The following is a 21,379-nucleotide window of genomic DNA, read 5'->3' on the forward strand; positions in this document are numbered from 1 at the left end:
CTCTGAAATCATCATCTGCTCCAGTTGTTTCTTGCTCTTTGAAACCTTGCTGGATTTCTACGGAATGATAATAATAAAAACAATAATATTTATTGAATATTAAATAGTCAGTTTACCATGTTCCAAGTACTATTCTAAGTGCTTTACCTATCCCAACTCATCTAACCCTTATAATCACCCTCTGTGGTAGATATTAGTAACCACATTTTATGGGTGAAGAAATGGAGATCCAGAAAGCTTAAGTGGCTCGCTTAGGGTCCCAAAGTCATTTAGTCCAAGAGCTGGGATCTGAATCTGGGCAATTTGTCTCCAGAGTCGGCTCACTCCTCAGAGCTCTCAGAGGAATAGAAAGTGATGCCGTTCATGTAATTCAATTTAATGCGCATGACAAGTGTTTCGGAGGCCACAAAATGATAGCAATAGTTCACAAATATTGAGTGCTTCTATTTGCTAAGCACAGTATCAACTGCCTTTCATTCAACAACTGCTGTGAAATAGGAGTTTCTATTAACTGCATGATGTAGAAGAGGAAACTGAGGCTTTACAGCTGCAGGACTCGCTCAAGCTCTCACGGCTAGTAAGTGACAGAGCTGAAAAGGGAAATACAAGTCAGCCTGACTCCAAAGCTTCGGTTCCAAAGCAACAGGCTAGGTGGTCAAACATCAGGCGAGGAGCCAGGTGCTCAAACAACCACAACCGGGCCAGGGAGAACCCCGAGAGTGGCCGGAGAAGCAGTGGTAAGGGAGGTCCAGGTCTGACGGGAGGCGCTGCCGGGTGGGAGGGCTGCTGCACTCGGCTTCCATCAGGAGCATCTTCCCGCTGAGGAGGCCATGCCCAGGAGCTCCCGGGACAGGGCTGAGGTCTGATTGGCACTTAGCTCCTTAGCACCCAGGACCTGGCCCTGCAGTTGCCCGGCACCCTGTAGACGGAAGGCTGTTGTGATGCCTCCTCCTCTCCTCTCTCTGTGCTGGACAGAGGAATGAAGGACACTCCTCCACACACATGCCACCCCCAGCAGAGGCTGCAAGATGCTGACTGCAGCATCGCTGGGCAGGAGAAAGACGGAAACACGGGTCCCACCGACGTCAGAGTTGGGGACCCTCTTGCTGTTTTCTGCCTCCACTGTTGAGCTCCGCCTACAGAGCCAGCATCATAAGTCAAAGGAGCACCAATGTTGGGCAGAAGGTCTGGGCCTGAGGGTGTGTCTCCAGATGCAAAATGGAAACTATTCCAGCTGTTTGTCTGCTCTGGGGCCTGGACTGCAGGCCAATGGGGTGGTGTCCTTGCTATCTTTCAGCTCTCGGAACATCCTCACCCAAAAGGGGGCTTATGCCTTCCCCTTCTGACCTCCCCTCCTGCAGATGCTGGGCCCTAGCCTGGCTGGGACCTCTTGGCTCTGTTGGGCACCTGAAGGCCACCTGTTCTCTACCGGCTCGGTTAGCTGAATCCTCAGCCTGGGCAGCCGTGTCTCTCTGCAGAAGCCAAGACAATGTGTTTCCTCCCCTAGCTCTGCCTTGGCCCATCCTCAACTTTTTCCTAAAGTTCACCCTTCACTTACTTTTGAGACGCTGTCTGCCAGTAATTATCAGATCTGAACTTAAGAATCTCTAACTAACTCTACTACATGAAATCACTTGTTCATGTATCACAAAAATTCAAATTCCTCTGGAGTGTTTCACCACAAGTTCTGGGAGTACTTGGGAGCACCTGCTCTGTGCTCTAGGGACGTACATACCCATCACTGAACTCTCGCCTTGTCCGGAAACAGTGCTGAGCACGTGACAAATATTGTATCACTCAATCTTGGCAACCCTGAGAAGTGAATATCTGGAGTCTGCTCAAGGGAGGAAATTGAGGCTCAGAGAGGTTAAGTAACTTTCTAAAGGTCACAAAGCCTTGCACCAGCAGCAGATTTTGGACCCCAGTCTGTCAACTGTCAAAGCCCAGGCTCTTAACCACCTCATGCCCTGCCCTGGGGCACTTCAGGGGTGAAAAATTGGAAACCAAGGTGGACTAGATGCAGCTCCTGTCTGGAGAAGAGGGAAAGATCAACATTTCATTTCCATGCAGCTCTGGAATATTTTGACTCCATCAGATCAGCACCTGCCTGAATTGGCAAGGACACGAAGACAAGCAGGGATAAAAACAAAGTTGTGAAACTGCTAGCCGCCCTCACCTGGGTGTGGCCACCTGGGGAAAGACAAGGTGCCAGGTAGATGGTGGCTCCCACGCTAGGGACAGGCTATGCCAGGGAGACAGGCTTCTAGGAGGCACCACGGGAGCCTCACATTTGTGCTTAAGAATCTGTGCCACGAAGGAAGGAAATCCTGGGAGTGCAGCCCAGGACTCCACATCCCCACTCTCCACCTGGAGCTCTCTCAGGAGGGGCTGCTGCCCATCCAGCTGGCTCTACTTCCCTTTCCAGGCTGACAGCAAGCTTGGAGGGTCCTTCAGCCACGGACCCAGGCCACACAGGGCCAGGCAGAATCATCCTTCCTTCATTCAGCGAACATTGACACGTCCTGCGATGTGCTGTGGGGCACCGGGCTTACAGCAGTGACCGAGGTGGACAACCATCACTGGCCTCACACAGTCTGACATTCTAGCCTCACATTAGCAACATGAGGGCTTGCAGGTAGGAGCTGCCCTAGAGAGGGCCATCGTAAAGAGGGCTCTGGTGACCCCCAAATGAGGAACTGATTGTAAGGTCACTGTCTCTGGGAGAGAATGACAAGATGGAGTGGGGCCCCAAATTCCAGGCAGAAGTCAAGTCTCAAAGTGTGAGGAAGGCCTGCAAACTTGCTCCCGGGAAACAGACTAGTTCCCAGGCCAGCTTCCTTACCCCAGCTCTGCTGCCATTAGCCGTCAGGGACTGCTGACTGTATTTATTCATGGACGAATATATATGCTTACCAATGTGAAGGCCTGGCATTTATTGACCCACCAACTGAAAAGTAAAGCTGGCTGTCAACTTTACTTTTATGAACCCGAAAGGCTATGTAGCACGTTACAGTTTACAAGGTATTTGCATATTGTTTCAGCCTTAGGTAGACACTGCTGGTGACCTGAGTCCCAGATCCTCAGTTCCATGCGTCCACTGCATGGCTTCCCACTTTTCTACTTGAGAACCTTTTCTGAATCTAGAGCCCATGGCAACCACACAGAGAGGGGCAGGGAAGTTCACGCCTCAAGGAGCGTCACATTCTTCCAAACTGGCGGCACCAACATCCCCCATTCCACATGCTCTTTTTTTTTTAAGGTGTTTTATATATTTATCTCTGTAGGCTGTGTGGGGTTCTTCTCTGCAGTGCACCAGCTTCTCTAGTTGCTACATGCAGGTTCTAGAGCACACCTGGGCTCAGTATTTGCGGAGTATGTGCTTAATTGCAGTATGTGGGATCCTAGTTCACCAATCAGGGATTGAACTCAGGCCCCCTGCTTTGGGAGCATGGAGTCTTAGCCACTGGACCACCAGGGAAGTCACTCCACATGCTCTTTTAACAATGTGACTTTAACACTCCTCCCTTGGATGGGTGGGCTGTGTTCATGTCCCTTGAATCTGTCCCTTGTAACCATGGCAGAAGAGATGTTATGTAGGTCCCGAGGCAAGATCATGAGAAACTACAGCGGCCATCTGGTTCCCTTGGGATGCGTGCACCTAGAATCCAGTTGCCATGCTGTGAGGAAGCCTAACCAGTCCACGTGGAGAGACCACACAGAGAGGCCACCTGTAGGTTCTGGTCAACAGTTCAACTGAGGCCCTGGGCAATAGCCAGCCTCAGCTGCCAGATGTGAGAGAACCAGTGAGCCTCCAATGATGCCAGCTCCCAGCTGTCAGTCACCCTCAGCCTGCATGCCTACCCAGCAGAGGCTCAGACACTGCGGAGCAGAGGCAGGTCATTTCCGCTGTGCCCTGTCCAAGTTCTGTATCTACAGACTCACCTACAGAGTCAAATGGCGCTTGTTCAATACCACAGAATTCGGGTGGTTTTTACACAGGGATAGAAGCTGGAAAAGGGAGCAAACAACGAAGAACAGTAGCTTTTGTATAAATGTTCCAGCCTCCTGTTTCCTGGGCAGATAATTCTGGGAGGACTTATGGAAGGGCTAGGTGGGAACACGGTCCTATTAACTTAAGGCAGTTACCTGGATTCCTCTCCCTTCATTGGATTTCCTCTTTCCAGGTCATACTTGCCCTGCTCCCTCACCCTGCTGCCTGGGATCACCTTCTAAACAATCTACACAGAAGTCCTGTCTAAGACCCTGCCCTCTCAGAAATACAGCTACAACTAGCCTTATGTCTGCCCTAGAAGCAGTTTTGTCCCCATCCCCATTTTGCAGATGACAAAACCGAGGCACAGAGAGGTGAAGGACTTGCTCCAGGCCATACGAAGAGGAAGAAGCAGGATCAGGATAAGGATCCAAGCCTCTGGCTCTGGGTGCAGCTAAGGAATTACGAGTGAGCGCAAGCAGGCTGGAGAAGCTCTCAGAAGCTTTGCAAAAGTTGTTCTCAGGGACATGGTGGTTGAAAGGATGTCTTGCAATTTACTCAGTCAAACGCTTGACCTCATTTGCAGTGTCAGATGAAAAGCAAACAGCAGATCCATGGGCCACCAGACAGAGACCACACCCAGGAAGCCCCACGCATCTTACCAGCCCCAGGTCAGGAGCACTTTTCAGGTCCACTCCCATTTCAAGATCATATGATTCGAAAGCATTCCTTTTTACAGCATTAAATAGATTGGTTTTTAAAATATATATTTATTTATTTGTTCGACTGAATCAGGTCTTAGTTGCAGCAGCTGGAATCTTTGTTGCAGCACGTGGGCTTAGGTGTCCCAAGGTATATGGGATTTTAGTTCCCTGACCAGGGATCGAACCTGAGTTTCCTATATTGGAAGATGGATTCTTAACCACTGGACCACCAGTGAAGTTCCTCAATTAGACTGTCTATTAGTAAATTTAAATTTTACAAGTCAAAACTTCCTCCAAAGATCAGCAAGAAGATGTTCTTTCAACAAGTTTCTAGGAAATCTGTTTATTAACAGTTTATTAATCTGTTTATTACAGTACCTAACTGTAAGTCAGGTACTATCCTAAGCACACTAACCTATTAGGAATCATCCTTATTTACAAATGAGGAAACTAAGGCCCCGAGAAGTCAAGTGACTTGTCCAGGGTCACACAGCTTGTAAATGACAGAGTAAATAGAAAAATGAGTGTAAATGACAGGACACTGATCAGTTTGGTCAGCCTCTGAGAGCCTGAGCTGGAAGCAAAGGTCATAGAGCCACACAGAAGGAAGGAGCCAGGGGCACAAACTCCGGGGCTCGCAAGGTGTGAAGGGGGCTGATGTGGACTAAGGGAGCCAGCTCCCTGGACCTGGTGGTCTGCCCCCCTAACTAGTCCAACAGTTTCACTCTAGGGATGAGGAACTAAGACTCAGAGAGGAACATGCCAAGGAACACAGCTCCTGAGAGGCTAGGAACAGACCCCAGACTCTCTGTCTGCACTCTGCATTCTCCACAGAATGGAGACCCCTGGCTCAAGAAGGGCAAGTGGGAGGTGTTTTAGATTTGAAGACCCAAGGCAGGTCCTAGACAAGGGGCTCTAGCCAAGAGGAGTCAGGGATTAGCATGTGACTGGGATAGGAGGACAGGCTACCCTTTAAGGTTTGGTTTGAATATAGAACCAGCAAAGGCAGTGCTCTTCGCAAGCCGAGAGGCACATCCTTTCACTGAGATGCCAGTCCTTGGTGAACTGCTTATTGTCCTTAGAAGGCTGTTCCCTTGCTCAGGGAATTTCCAGAAGCCTGAGCCTATTGATGTCTCTCTTGCCATCGCCCTCTTCTGGACACTCTAAGCATTGGCATGGATGAGGGAGAGGTCAGGGGGTTGGGAGGATGGAGGATGACTGTGGAGGATGCTCAGAGCTGGCTGAAAGCCTACACCTACTTTCCCAGCCCTGCCCGCCCATCCCATCCCATCCCGTCCCATCCCGTCCCGTCCCGTCCCGTCCCGTCCCGTCCCGTCCCGTCCCGTCCCATCCCATCTCATCTGGGAAGAGTCGCAGAACATGCAAGCCCTGGTTATCTAGCAATTTCTCTAAAATTACTGGAGAAAAACGAGGCCCCAAGCTGCCTTAGTGTTATTGCACAAAGCTGAGACCAGCAGCTGGAGAGCTCCCAGACAAGACCTATATCTCTTTCACCCAGATTCACAGGGCCCAGATGAGCACTCAGCGTCCTAGAGGTGCCAAATACACTGACTGCTACCCCCGTCCAGGCCCACTCTGCCTCCCACAGGCCCCTGGTTCACATCCAGTAAAATCCAGGCTCTGACAGGTGCAGGTGATGGCCGATGGCAGATCTACTCCATGTAGCCCCCATCCCAGTTTGGTATCCTCAGTGTCCTTTTTCTCAGGCAAGGCCACCATTCATTGCTCCAGAGGCTCTTCAGGCCTGGTTGGGACCTAGGTCCAGTGAGGAACTGAGACACCTCAGTCAGGACATGCTACCTGTGGATATTCTCTCAAATTACCCAGGGATCAACTCTTTGTCCTCCTTCCTAACTCAGAAACCCCACAAGGTACAGCAGTGGACTGTTATTCTGGAGAAATCTTCCTTCAGGGTAAGACCAGGCCCTCAAGCCTGGTTTGATCCGCACCCTCCGCAAGATTCTCAAGTCTTAGACGCTCTCCTAGGTTCTCTGGCCTCGGAGTAACCTGGTCTGCCCTAGATTTCAAGACTTCTGACCTGCCAACCAGAGCCTAGACTACACTGGCTGCAGCAGCAACACAAGCCGTGTCTTCATGACTGTTCCATGTGCACAGAATTTCCCCATAAATTATCTGAGACCTCCGACAATTACTTCCCCAGTGCAGAAGAGAAAACTGAGCCTACTAGAGGGGAGACGGAGCCTCTCCAGGGAGTGAGGAACGGGGCCCACACTGGCCCACGGCACGCCCTCATTCAACAGAAGTAAAACACCTTGCCCTTCTGCGCATGGAGGATGCGAGCTTCCTTCTGTCCGCTCGTCTCAGAGGGCCGCCCACAGAACCAGCCGGACCCTGCCCAGACATAAACACCTCTACCCGCGGCCCCGGGCCAGGAGCTGCTCGGCGGGCTTCAGACCAATGCTCTCGGGAGTGTTAGCACCCCTTGAGGAGTGTGAGCAAGGTTCCAGCTGGGAACTGCCCCAGACCCACGGCTTTCTTTGGAACATGCGCTCGGGTTTTGCAGCGGCTGAAGCTGCTACCCTTGGGACACACGAGCCCCTAGTGGGAACTGGAGCTGCAGCGCCCGGGCCGCGATTAGCGCCAGAAACACCCGCGCGTCCCGGGGCGCGGCTTCCTGTCCGGATTAGAGCACCTGACGGCTTCCATCTCTGCCCACCCAGCACGACCCCCAGCCGCGACCACAGAGCAGGCTACGCGGAAGTCTGCAGCAACTCGAGTCATGTTCATTCTCCGTCGGCTACCGCTTTCCTTTTGCCAGCAGTGAAGCTTTCCCTTTTTAAACTCTCTTCCCAAGAGTAACCACAAGATCTTGGGAAACTTTGCGTGAAACTTACAAACGCCATGAAATCGAAACCAGAGACTCGGTCTAAACCTGGGAACGCTGCGCCCAGCCCGGTTCCCGCCCCTCTGCTCCAGCTCAGCGCGTCCGGCGGTGGCCCGTGCTGACCACCTAGCTGTCAGGCGACCCGGGGGCCCGCCCCAGCCCCTGAGCGCCCTCTCAGCCTCGGACACTTTGGGAACATTCCCGCGGCCGCCACTCGGTGCGCGCCACACACCAGGGGCCAGGACGTCCCAGCCGGAGACGTATTTAAGCAGTCCCTCTGGGGCATTGTTTTCCCGGGGAGTCCGGGGGATCTCAGCGGAGGGGAAGGGTGACCCGCCCCCACAGACTGCCGCGCCGGCTTGCCCACTACCTCGTTTGCATTTCAAAGGCAAACTTCTGCCGGACTTCCCCGGCGGCGGCACCTACCGGCTTTGCACGGGTCATGGTAATGCTCCAGCTGCTGCTCCGCGCTCTCCTCGCCTTCCAGCGCCGACGAGTCCCAGGTGGCGTCCGAGCGCTCCCCGAGCCCCCCGGCGTCGCGGGGCAGCGGCAGCAGCAGTACCAGGAGAGGCAGCAGCAATGGCACAAGGGCCCCGAGCGCAGTCACACGGGGCATGGTTGCGAGCGGCCGGCAAGACCGAGGGAGTTGAGTGCACCGAAAGCTGGACTGTTGGGCGAGCGACCGCGTAGAGTCGGGTCGGCGGCAACCCGGCACGGCAATTACGCGCGCCTGCCGGGCATGGCTCGGGCGCGGAACCCCCAGAGCGCGGCGTCCCGGTCCGCGTCCGCGCGCCTGGGAAGCCGCTGCTCGGAGCTACTTGCTCGTCGGCCGAGGCTGCGGCGGCTGCGACTGTGGCAGTGGTTGGAACAGTGGCCGCTCCGCCCCTCTCCACCCGGGCTGGACCGCACAGCCTTCGCCAGGGGCCCCGGGCAGCCAATCACTCGGGCGCCCGAAGCGAGGCCCCTCCTCTTCCCGGCACCTCGGCAACTTCGGAGGAAGGGGAGCGAGGTGCAGAAGCTGAAGGCAAGGACCCGGGGCCTGCCGAGCTCTCACCGAGCAAAGGGCGCCCTTTTCTGGGTGTTACAGCGCCTCTGGCCCACCCTCCCTTCAACGCTGCTCCTGAAGACCAAGGCTGGACTTCCCGCCTTGCTTTATTCTCAAAATTCACTTCACAACTCCCCGGTGCACACGTGGGAGAAGACTGGAGGCAGTGGCTAGAGCTGTGAGCGCCGGTCCGCAAACCTAATGCGAGCGATCCCCATTACCACCAGCTCGCTATGTGCTTTTCGGAGAATCATTTCCTTGTAGGGATGAAGCGAATCTTCTCTTTGGGTCGCTTTTGGCGCATGAAAAAACCGACGATTACGATCCTCTCAGCTTTCTCCACATTCCCTCGTCCAGCCGTGACCGGCGCTTGCTGCAGTAACCACCTAACCTAACGTATGGCTGGTGATATTAAGTGGCTTAGAAAATAATGATTTAAAATGACGGATTTCCCCTCTACGTGACCCTGTCCTTTAGGAAAACAGTGCAAGACGCTTCATACAGGCAAGACTGACAAACGAACAGCTATACCTACTATTTGTGTTAAATTATAGGCATGTTTTATTAAATAAGCCATTCACCATTAACTTGATGAAATAAAAACAACCATTTCTGAAGTCTGGTTAATTTTTTGCTAATTAACAACATATGCCCAAATAGTGTAAGAGAATAATCAAGAGATATTTGAAACCCCCTCCTATGCTGTACCTTAAATGTAAAAATTGTTAGAATTGAGCCAATTTGATTTATAGACATAAAAATGCTATTACCAAGAGGCTTTTCAAAGACCTTTCCACAAAAGCAAAATTGCCCCATTAAGAAGTAAAATACATCAATGTGTAGTCAGCATCACACCCAGTAGAATCTTTTTTCCATTTAAACTGCGAGCAGGAAAAAGGAACAAGATTTCCTTTGGGATTTCCACATGGTTTCATAGTCACCAACGATAAAGCAGCAAGACAGGGGGCCCAGAGCTGGGCTTTGCACAGGACTCTGAATTTCTTGCATTATGATCATCTAATAAGCAGGCTGACAAGCCCTACAACCCAGTAAAGGTTCAACTACTGGATGTTTCGTCTTGGCCCTTAGAAATGTAAGTTGACCCTGCTTCATGCTGAGCCTTCATCAAATGGGCATATATATATAGGATGGAGCCAGACTGGGCAAGAACTGACAGAGGGGAGGGAGTAATCTGGGGCAGGCTGGCAGCAGGAGGGGAATGGATGCCACCAAATGGCAGGGAGGACCAAGTGGCCATTAAATAAGTATGGGAAGGAGTTGAACGTCATTTCTGCCTGAACGCTGGAAGGAGTCAAACCCAACGCCATAGGTCTCTGCATTTAACCCAGTGAAGGTCACCACCTGTCAGTAGACAAGTCTACGACGTCAACATCTCAAAGGCCTAACAAACTTCTGTGACACTTCCAGGTCTCCAGATGGCACTAGGCAAACAGCCAACTGGCCTCATTAGCAGGGAATTCCTCCGGAAAATAAGACATTACAGGCGACCTCTTGTGCAAGCACTGAGGTTGTGAGCTTTTATTGCCTCTAATCCCCACCTCGTGAGTAGCTGCCAGGCTTCTCACCAACATTCTTTGCCCAAATATTTTGATGACAGTCGTGCTCTAGGATGAGCAGACTGCATCTTTATGTCAGATGCCATGTCTGGACACTATCTTAAAGGCTATCAAACAAGTATGAATGAACTACTTGAGTCATAGTACAGAGAAGTTAGAAACAATCGAAAGCAATGGTTAATATTTTTTCTCAGCTTCATGTTTTCTGATTTCACTTACCACTTTTATATTTTAAACTCTAATTGGTGCTCAAATAATTTTATAAATGTATTTTTAATTTCCATTAAAAAAATGAGATAGATTTGGAATAAAAGGCTCTGGGATCTAAAGCCACTCAACCCAGTTTCATTAGTTATTTGTGGGTTTCCTCCTCCACAGCTCATGATCGCAAGTCCATACAACTGTCCCTTTTCAGTCAGATGTCTGTCATCCACCCAACTCTTTGCTGCTACGCCCTATGCCAAGTTCCACAGCTCTCTTGCAGCAGCTCTCAAAACGCCTCCACCCCTACCAAGTTTTCCATAACTACTCGGCAGAGGTCCCTTTTTCCTCTAGATGCCTTTCCAGGTTACCACACACAACCTTCTCCAAGGTGGGGAGCAGACCTTTCAGGGTAAAGAGGGCACTCTCTTTTGCTGGTTTATTTCTTGGTTTCCATGAACTGACCACTGAGACAGTACTAAGTTTTTAAACTATTTCATACTGTTAGGATTTTCAGCAGCTGTTTAAAACCTTCTGTGGCTGAGATCCCTACCTAAGCCCGTTTAAGGGGGGAACATCAGGCCCTCCATCCACCATCAGGCTGTCCTTACATGTGTATTCCAGCCTTGACCTCTTGCCATCTCCATTATGTCTACTCACACTGCATTAAACATCTTGCATTCATCCTAATAGGGCCTTGCTGCTCCATGTCTTTGCCGTAACCACACAGGCTGCATCGTCATGCCATCACAGCAGCGACCACACCTATACATTTAACCTATTTGTCTGTCCTACCCTTCTGGGTCTCTAACCTGTATCAGACCTGTCTTACTCTCTGGACCCCCTTTGGACCCTCTCTTCCCTTCAGTGACCTCCAAGGTTAGCTCCCATAATCTCAGTGGCTTACACAGAGCCATAAGAACTGTGACATGGGCCAGTTTAAATGACTTATGTCAAAATTCCCCCTACAACTATGTCCTTCATTTAAAAAACTTGAAACTCCTGCCACCTTAAGTATGCAAAACCTTGAAGATAACTTTAAAAACATTTCTAGACTGCATTACCATTGACTCCATGTGTCCCAACACAAATTTATTCCCTCCCCTTCTAATGTTAAACTATTGATTAGCTATTTAATAGAAGCTCTCACTGTGAAATTCAGAAGTTGGTTGTATAACAGTTTCCTCTATTCAACTCCTAGTTTTCCAACCAGACAGAAGTGCCCACTAAAGAGATCTAAAGTACTCAAATTTGCACCAATTTAAACTATTCAGCTAACAGGACAAGTAAGGTGTCAACTGGGGCTAGTAATAAAATCAGGGGGTGAAAAGAATCAAGGAGGCTGACAAGAATTTAAATAACCAGTTACAACTGAAGACGAAAAAAAGTACAAATAGACATGGAGAAGTTTGCCACTACTTTTGATGTATTAGTAGTACAATAAAAATAATCCCATCCATTGCTATAGAACACTCATTTCCAACGTGACCTCTATGACTATCACTTCCATAAGCCGGAGAAGTGACATCCCCATTTTACAGTTACAGCCGTCAAAACATTAGGACCTAATTTTGATTACTTCTGGGCTAAAAACAAGGAACTCTTTAGCTGCTCTGGTTTCTTAAAATGTAGCTGCCTCTTCTATCAGCTTCACAGGATAGTTGTGAGAGGACACAAGTGAAACTGTTGTGCAACAGCAGTACTAGACAAATACAAAGGCTCTGCAATCAGGAGGATGACAGGGACAGGGGAGTCTGAATGCTGGAGTCAGAGTTTGTATACAAACAAAGTCAAAAGAATGGTAATGAAAGAAAAAAAATCATTTCTTAAAAAGACAAATCTTAGTCATTATACCATTCTTCCCATTTTCTGTGTATTTTTTCCCTCAAAGTATGAAGTTGGGGAAAATACCCAAATCTAAAATTTTAAATCCGTTGTTTCAGGGGTCAGCACACTATGACCTGCTGGCTGTTTCTGCTGTTTTACTGGAACACAGCCATGCTCATTAGCTGATGTACTGTCTCCCAGGGCTGTTGTGCTACAATGGTAGAGCGGTTGTGACACAGACTGTATGGCTCTCAAAGCCTCAAATATTTCCTATTGGGCTTTTTACAGAAAGCTTGCTGACCCCTGCTTTATTTAATTGTGGAAAGCTATTAGTAATCTCTTCATATGCGTGCCAATAATAATGGGTTATTCTTTATGCCTGGATCATCTGTTTCAAAAAGGAAAGAAAGAAAGCATCCGAGGGAAGAACATTTGACTTTTTATTACTTTTAAAAATTCAACTTCAGTTAGATTAACAGACTAGATTAGAACTTCAAACGTGACACATTATATACTGCACTGGATTTCTATTACTAAAAAGCCAGTTGGAACATGGCCAACACAAATCACGGGCGAGTACAAAAATGGAAGTCATCACTGAGTAGGAACTGTTTCCTTCCAACTGTCACCAATTGTCCGTACTCCAGGGACTTATAGGTTCAAGTCTGACACAGCTGAAAAGCCCGCGTGGGACTGCTTTTCCAAAGATACTCTGTTGTCCTTCAAACACAACGACATGTTATTTCCTCCTTTCCTTTAAGCTCTTACTTATAATGTTTATAACCGTCAAATGACCTAAACTGATCAACTGGGGCAAGCACACAAAATGCTGCTTTATCAATTATTAGCCCCGTTCACAAATACGTCAAGATGAACACTTTTCACAACAGTTTATTTCCATATCCTAATAACAGTGAAACAAGAACGTAATTTTTCCTTTGTCTGCACAAGTCTGCCTACAGCTCTAAAGAGGTCAAATCAGATGGCTTTTAGCAAACGCTCACAGAACAAAAGTTATTCCTCAAACTGAATTTAAATCTTATACACTTTCTGCAGTGATATGTCAACTTTCTGATCTACCTTACCTCTAAATCTAGTCTATTTCTATACATGCTTCCAGTCTTGATAAATTTTTACTTCTCTGATCTCCTTAACATACTGTTAAAATATAGCTTCATAACTATGCAATTTTTATGAAGATATAAAACACTAATGAATATTTGTATTTTCATGTCACTACTCCTATTAATTATGTGTGCCAATAAATCAACAGAATGAAGCACTAAGACACACTGAAACCTAAGCTTAAAACCCAGATGAAACTTCAGTGTATAGATTACAAATAGGCTTTTCTCTCTCAAAATTCCTGTACAGAAGCCCTTCGATATATAGCTTTTCCTGAACAAATGACACTAATACATTATTTCTTTTTTTACATCTGTTAAAAAAAAAAATCAGGAAATCTTAAACTAATATTTATTTGCAAAACATTTGGCATATGGTGATCAGTAAACATTTAGGAAACAAAAGCTTTATCAAAATGAATACAATTTGTGGATAAACCCTGAATAAAGTGGCTTTGGAAGAACTGGAGTTTGCAGCAACCACCTTTATAAAGGGATCCATCCACTCTCAATGGAAAACACTCAAGCATACCATTCACTAGGTTCAGAAATCACCACAATGTAATTAATTCCAAGGGCATGGGGCTTAATTTATGGGCAAACTCCATACAATCCGGAAGCCCAACATGATATACTAAAGAATGTTTTCCCAACTTTCCAGTCACTACATTTCCACCTTATCCTACTCTTGCACTGCCAGGCTCCTCTGTCCATGGGATTCTCCAGGCAAGAATACTGGAGTGGGCTGTCATGCCCTCCTCCAGGGTATCTTCCCGACCCAGGGATCAAACCCAGGTCTCCTGCATGGCAGGCAGATTCTTTATCGTCGGAGCCACCAGGGAAGCCCACTCTTGTACTCGGGTATACCTATTAACAATGTCACTAACGTAGTTAAATTTCAGGTGAAGCGTGCTTACAGATACAAATTCCCAGTTTTTGAGAGTATTCAAAACTTCAGTTGCTAAGTTAAGCATATGTTAATAAATGAAAGACAAATAGCATTTACGAAGTGGAAAAATCCTACCCTTTGATTAACTTAAATTATATATTTTGCTATTCTACAACTGAAAGCTATGGAACTAAACTATTTGTGGATTACATCTTCAAGACACACACATACACACACACACACACACACACACACACACACACACACACACCCAGCCCCTCTAAAAAGCCATAAACCAATACCTATTTTCTAAAGGACTTTTCAAGGTGACTTATACTCATTTTAATAAAGTTCTTAATGTATTTGGATATCACAAAATTATTTTTCAGTGAAGATTCCAAAGGATTTCAAATACAGATTAGTTTAGTAAGAGAACTGGTGTACCTGAATGCAGCTAAACCACTCATTCTTTAAAAACCCTGTATCGTACCTGAAAGACTCATGAAAAACAAATTCCATTTTATGAAGATAGAAGCTTGCCACCCAATTTACAATCTATCAAAGAGACTCTATGTTCTTATAAGAATTTTACATGTAGTTTAAAAGTTATATAATATGAGCCATTAAGTACTAACTTTTAGTTCTTTTTCTTATTAGATCTTAAAGGCAGGTGTGAGAAAAAACAGAAAATGAAGGAACTAGCAGGTTACACTTCATATAATATTTTGGCTTGAAGAAGAGGATTTACCGACAGCTTTTGATCAAATTTGTTTGTTCATGTCAGTCACACTTAAGTGGTAAGAAATCAAACTTGCCACCCTTTATAGTCTTTAATGCTACATTATAGGATGCAGTCTATTAATTTACAGAAACATATTTTGTAATGAAAACACCTTATGTAACTCTGAATGGCATGAACTTCATGTTAAGGTTTAAATACATTAAGGTTAAAATGTTTTGAGTCTTTCTAAAAATACCAATATACAGTATAGTTTTTAGGTGGTCATTTGCATAGCAAACTATTAAACTAGAAACTCAATAGTTCTAGGAAAACTTCACATTATGGACCGTTCCAGAAAGATGTATTCAAAATTAAAATTACTTCTCTTAGAAAACTGTAAGCTTTATTTGCTCATCCTCTAGTACACTAACCACTTTTACCCACCCCCACTTTACACAGTACACTGACCTGAACAGATTTTGTGCCATAATTTCATTCAAAGGGCTTCTCATTCATTTTGTGACTGCACTGGATAATCTAGACGAAAGCAATATTGGGGATTTTAAAGTATGGGTCCCTTGTATCAGAAAAGAATGATAAAAAAAAAAAAAAACAACCCTGCATTCAGTAATACTGTCTTTTGAAAAGATACCTTCAAATTGCAAACACATGTATTTTCACAAAACAATTTGGTCAGGAAATTTTATTTTAACATTCTAAAGCAGTAATGCTTTAGATGTTACTTAAGTGCCCCAGACAGGATTAACAAAATTAAATGTTTCTAAATTACAAATTTGGCTCCTTTTGGGAGTCTCAGAAGAAAAACAAAAGAAAATAATCCCCCCTCCCAAAAGAAGTATGACACACACATTTTGAAGAAACCCCAATGTTTCATGCAGTGGTAGGCAAGATGTAAAAAGCCACCCAAATTCACACATTTCTACACCAATCATCATCAGAAAAAAGTACTCCGTGGTCAATCTGTACATCCAAATGCATTTGGGAATCTACACCTACATTACATTATTTAATGTTATATACATTTAATACCCACCCCCCTTGTTTTTAATAATTTCTTATGTAAAACCTTCATTCAAACCCAAAAAAGATGTAAGACTAACCTGGGGGGAGGGGGCAGATAATCACTTTAGACATTCAATTAAAATGTAGTTTATCTAAATCTCAAAATGTTTAATAAAAACAAATATCTTCTCCATTTAACAATTTGCTTTCTAACTGTACAGTAAATTGCATTGTAGAAAGTACACCTCTATCTCCAAACTGTATCTTCTTTGGATGGAATTAAGATGTAACTGGATAGTTTTAAGATAAATAAATGGGAAGTTGGTCCAACTAAGATGACAGCAGATATATTACATGCAGGATTTAATATTTTTAAATTTTCTCTTAAAAAAAAAAAGGATGCAGTTGAATTGGGGGCGGGGGGGCGGTGTGGAAAGCAGGTCAAAAAAGAACCCAGGTTCAATATATAAAAATGTCCCACAATAGGTTGATGATGGCAGTAAAAATAAGAGAAAAAAGTGATCTTTCTGGAACATCATTTTTCAGTATTGTAGAAACACTAGTGCCAGGAAGATTTCTATTCATGTAATTTTAGCATCCAAGTTTCCCTCTATTTATTTTATTGGAACAAATGCTTTAAATAAACTATTTGTCCTCTTCACTGAAGAGAGCTGGTCTATTTCATCTTTAATGAGCTAGTTTTTGGGAAGTTTAGCCATGTACTGTAGTAATGCCTACTGCATAAAATCCAAGCATTTGCTGTGAACAGTTGGAGAAAGCAGTCAGTAAGAACCTAGGATCAATGGAAATAGATGTTACTTTAAGCCATCCACGAAAGAGACCCATAAAGTACCCAGTGTTAAAGCCCAAATCTTCTTGCGCTTTTTTTTTTTTTTGCTGTCCAAGTTCCACCCCTGTGAAAGAGAAATTGATCCGAAGTTCCAGGCTTTCTTGGATCTTTAGTCAATTTTCACATTAGTATAGATTTTTCGGACAAAGGCACTTGTTCCCATGTAACCAATTGCTCCTGTAAAGATAAAATAAGATGTTTGGAAACAAATACATACAGAGCAGTACCCATCATTTACAAACACTAAATGCTCTCTGCTCTGGAAAGTTATTCTTTTTTCAAGATAACATCTAATGTTAGCATTCTCCCTAAACTTACTAAAATAGTGTCACTTGTTTTGCAAATCACCTGTTGCTGTCATATACCAGTGTGGCCTGATGTAACATTTTTATAGTTAAATATCAATTATTACATGAATTATTAACTATATGAATTAAAATCATCTCTTAAAAAGACAGAATAATTACAGAATGACAAAAATTCATTAAATGAAAAAAATTAGTCTTTTAAAAATTTAAGCATAGATTATTCTAGGTTATTAAAACAATACTAACATGTTCTCCAAACAATATGATACGCTTATGGATAATTTAGTAAGAAGTGACTAGGGGTTCTCTCAGGGAAGGACTGAGACCCATGGACCAACAGCATCTGAAGCTCTAGAGAGGATACATTTCTGATGGCTTCTTTTTTACGTTTAAATTGTAGAAGCTGTGATTGGTAGCAAGGTAGGCATCTGAGGGCATGGATGAGAGAGACATAAGTAGATCAGGAATTTTGAAATGCTGTTTTTGAATAATTAGCCTCAAACAGGGCCCAAAATACCAGAAAGAAGGGGTGTTAAATTAATCTGTTTTGTTAAATTAAGTTTCCGCCTCTTGGCCCTTAAAAACTGCTCAGCACATGATAAGATACTCAATAAATATTTGTTGAATGAATAAATTAACTGTATAGTTCTTTACTGTAAATACTAAGAGATCTTTAGGACAAGACAGGTGGTCATTCGTATGATAGAGAAGATTCTCCACTAGATTCAGGAATTTACCATCAAGTCTAAAAGTCAGTCTTCCATGAGTTAATGATACACACACATATACCTAACTTTGAACTAACCTTTGAACTAACTTTTATTCACCCAACTGGTGTATGGAAGGAAAAAGTAAGTCTTTCTGCCTTTCCTATACATATGAAAACTGTACCTCAAGGGAACCAAATGGCTGATGAAAGGAAGTTTCTCCTTAGAGAAGTGTCCCAGCTAATAAATATAAAAGGAACAATGGAATGAGAATATTGTAACCACTGATGACTTAGTGGAAGAACCAGGCAATAATTATCAACGGCTGCTAACCTCACAGAGACAAGCAGACATTTAAGTGCCTCCTTATCAAAGTTTACAAAACACCTGTTAAGTGTTCTTGTACAAGTATTCTTGAGTATGGTCAGGTCTATAGATGTAACTACCACTTTACAGGAAATACGAGGGGAAGCACACAGAGAAACATTAAATAACACCTTGGGGATACAATCAGCCTAACCCAGAGTGTGAAAAACTCAACAGGATTTCAAACAAACAAGCCAACCAAAACCTAAGTTTCTTAAGTAACTGCAAGGGAAAAGAGAGTAAACATCGATAGATTTAAAGCTGCTTAAAAGACAGTTTTACCAAGCAATGCATGGACTTTAACTGGATCTTGATGCAAACTGTATTAAAAAAGAAATGAGGATGTGTGGGATAAAAGTGAATACTAAGTGAATATTTGAGCACATTAGGAAATTTTATATATATATTAAAATATTATATAACTGCATTCTTATATATTATACCTATATAATATTTTATATAAACACTACACATTTGATGTATTTATATACCCACATGCATATACACACACACACAAATATTTACAGCTAAAATGACATGAAGTTCGAGATTCACATCAGGAAAAAAGGAGTTAAAGATGGAATAAAAATAAGACAAGACTGGCTACAAGTTGACAATTACTGATGTTAGGTGTGTTAGGTACGTGGGGACTCACTACATATATACTACTGTTTCTCTTTTCGTATACATTTGAAAATTCCCCATAATTAAATATTGAAAATATTTTAAAAACCCACCCAGACAATAAAGGAAACCTATTTTTGTAATAAATACTTATTTTTTAATATGAAAATTGTGATAATTCATTTTAAAATAGCTATATACAAGTCCTTACAAGATAAGTGGAAATAACCATTCAATTTTAAAAACCTGAATTCTTTTTAATTTAAAGTATCTGTAAAATTTTAGGTAGAATCAAAAATTTAACTGGTACAAATACAGTACTAGTCCAATAAGAAAATTCAATTTTTGAGACTTTTAAAATATTGTTCCCTTTTGACCAGAGATATGCTTAAAAGCAAAATAGTGTCAATCTAGAGAATCATTTTTCTTAATCTTATGAGTATCAAGAATAATCTTATAAAATATTACTTTATAAAAGGAAGAGACCGAATATGCCCTCTAGAAAAATAAATGTCTTGGGAATAATCCCAAACTTAATCTTTTTTAAAACTAAAATGCTATGCTCAAAACATAAAATCTGCAGCAATCTAATTATTTCCCCCTTCACATAATTATTTTTTTCCTACATTAAAATATTTTTTCTTTCAATTACTGACTGAAAAAGCATATTAGCAACATAACCCAATGAGTATGTATAATTTTTGTATTATGATGACATTTTAATCATTTCCAGTGTGAACTCATTCCCCCCCATAACAAAAACAGATTAGCACTAAAGGCATATAAACCCATTAAAGAATAAATGTTGGGACACTGCCAGAACGGCAGGGAACTGGAAATGTGCCAGGACTGTCAGGCAGCAGGATGAAATTTCAACAGGAAAAGCATTCAAAATATTTAGCTATTAAGTAGGGGCACTAGGATTCACGATCAAGACTGGCCCCCCAAAGTCTTGCTCCTCCCCAAAACTCCCCACCACGTCTCATTATGTCTCACCACCTAATAACAGACCTGCATTATACCTGTTGCTTTATACACATGACACTATTACAGATAATTACTCTGAAAGATATGCCCATTTCACAGATTAGAAAATGAGACTTAGGTTAATATGCCCTCCCATGGCCACAAAGAAGGTTAAGTGGCAGCACGGAGACTTAATCCAGATCTCTTAGGCTCTCTAGTCCATGTCTTTTCCACTTTTCATGGTCCTTCTAAAAAGTTTTCATTTTCTAGCTATTTCACACATACTATACATGCTATTTATGGTGATAACTATTACCTCTTCCATTTAATGGAAGACTGTGATAGATCCATGAAATAGTGATATTATCCTCTTTTTATAGACGCTTGGAGACCTTGGGGAATCGGATCAAGGTACAGAACCACAGACTGCACAGCCAGAACGTAAGCTCAGTCTGCAAGCACCCAAGTGTGTACCCACAACCAGTCAATTGTGCTGCCTCCTGGGGACTTTTACCTCAGTGAACAGGGGAACAGAAACTTCCAAACAAAAATCATTTGGCCAAAACCTTAACTTGTTTACACCATAATCTTTTCCAAAAAAATCTCAGCTTATTAAAAAAAAAAAGGCAATTCTCAACATGAATGACAAACTAATTGTGGTATGGAAAATAGTGCTATACATAATTATTAGAAACAGGAAATTAAAGAAATCAGAGAGGTAATAAATTAGATTTTGAGGAATAGTTAAAAGGACTGAAATCAGATGTTTGAGTTTCTTTTGGTGTTCCTGATCAAACAATAGAAGGTTATTTCTCAGTTTCCAATTACTGTATTTTTCTGACTCAGAAACACTCAGATTTACTCATGATATTCTAAGAATTTCAGAACTTACCACACATTATCCCCAAGGCTGTGCTAAATACCGCCATATATCCAAAGTAAAATGATGTTTGAAATAAGCCATACATCCTGAAATAAAACCAAAAACTTATATATAGTATATCCATTTTTACTTTCAACATAAGGCCTAAATCCTAGCATTTAAAATGATAAACTTAGTTACTAAAATACAAAATGAGAAAATGTCTCCACTTACTTTGTTTTGAAAAAATAGTAGTAAAAGGAATACATGTAAACATAAATTGCAGTGGACGCAGCAGAGAGAAAACTTGTCCATTGCCTGAAGAAAAAGAGTAACTCTTTTGAATGGATGGCACTGGAAGATTTTAAAGCAAAGCACTTAATAAAAACATCCTTTACGATTCTATATATTTAAAAACAAATGCATGTATAATGGCATTTAAATATATCAACAAGGAGAAAGCCTAAGAACTAGAAGGAGAGATCCTAAATTTTGCCAGATTTCCAATTACAAATGACCCTAAATAAACCATTTCCTTTTTCAAATGTCTCATGTTTAAAATAGTGACCCTCATTAATACTCCCAATGTTTTTGACTGATACTATTTTTTCTCTAAAATCATCAGTTTCTATAATTCAAAACTCCTACACTATCTTAAGAAAATTTGTATATAGATTTTTACTCCACTTGATACATTTCAAATGTAATCTTATTTTAAATTACATGGT

At 43.3% G+C, this 21,379-nt stretch overlaps 2 protein-coding genes across 2 annotated transcripts in view; both read right to left on the reverse strand.

Moving 5' to 3' along the window:
- TLL2 (tolloid like 2) overlaps positions 1-8,177 on the reverse strand; it is a 141,013-nt gene extending 132,836 nt beyond the window's left edge. Inside the window, exon 1 of the mRNA XM_052660936.1 lies at positions 7,988-8,177. Within this exon, the coding sequence (XP_052516896.1) occupies positions 7,988-8,177 (190 nt within the window). The remainder of the gene's footprint in view (positions 1-7,987) is intronic.
- A 7,220-nt stretch (positions 8,178-15,397) lies between these two features.
- The window catches only part of TM9SF3 (transmembrane 9 superfamily member 3), a 59,107-nt gene continuing 53,125 nt past the window's right edge, over positions 15,398-21,379 (reverse strand). Inside the window, exons 13-15 of the mRNA XM_052660859.1 lie at positions 20,886-20,969; positions 20,682-20,758; positions 15,398-16,995 (exon numbers count right to left, since the gene is read on the reverse strand). Coding sequence (XP_052516819.1) covers positions 16,928-16,995; positions 20,682-20,758; positions 20,886-20,969 — 229 coding nt within the window. The 3' untranslated portion in view covers positions 15,398-16,927. The remainder of the gene's footprint in view (positions 16,996-20,681; positions 20,759-20,885; positions 20,970-21,379) is intronic.

The sequence above is a fragment of the Budorcas taxicolor genome, chromosome 23, assembly GCF_023091745.1.
Source record: "Budorcas taxicolor isolate Tak-1 chromosome 23, Takin1.1, whole genome shotgun sequence".
Taxonomy (NCBI): Eukaryota; Metazoa; Chordata; class Mammalia; order Artiodactyla; family Bovidae; genus Budorcas; species Budorcas taxicolor.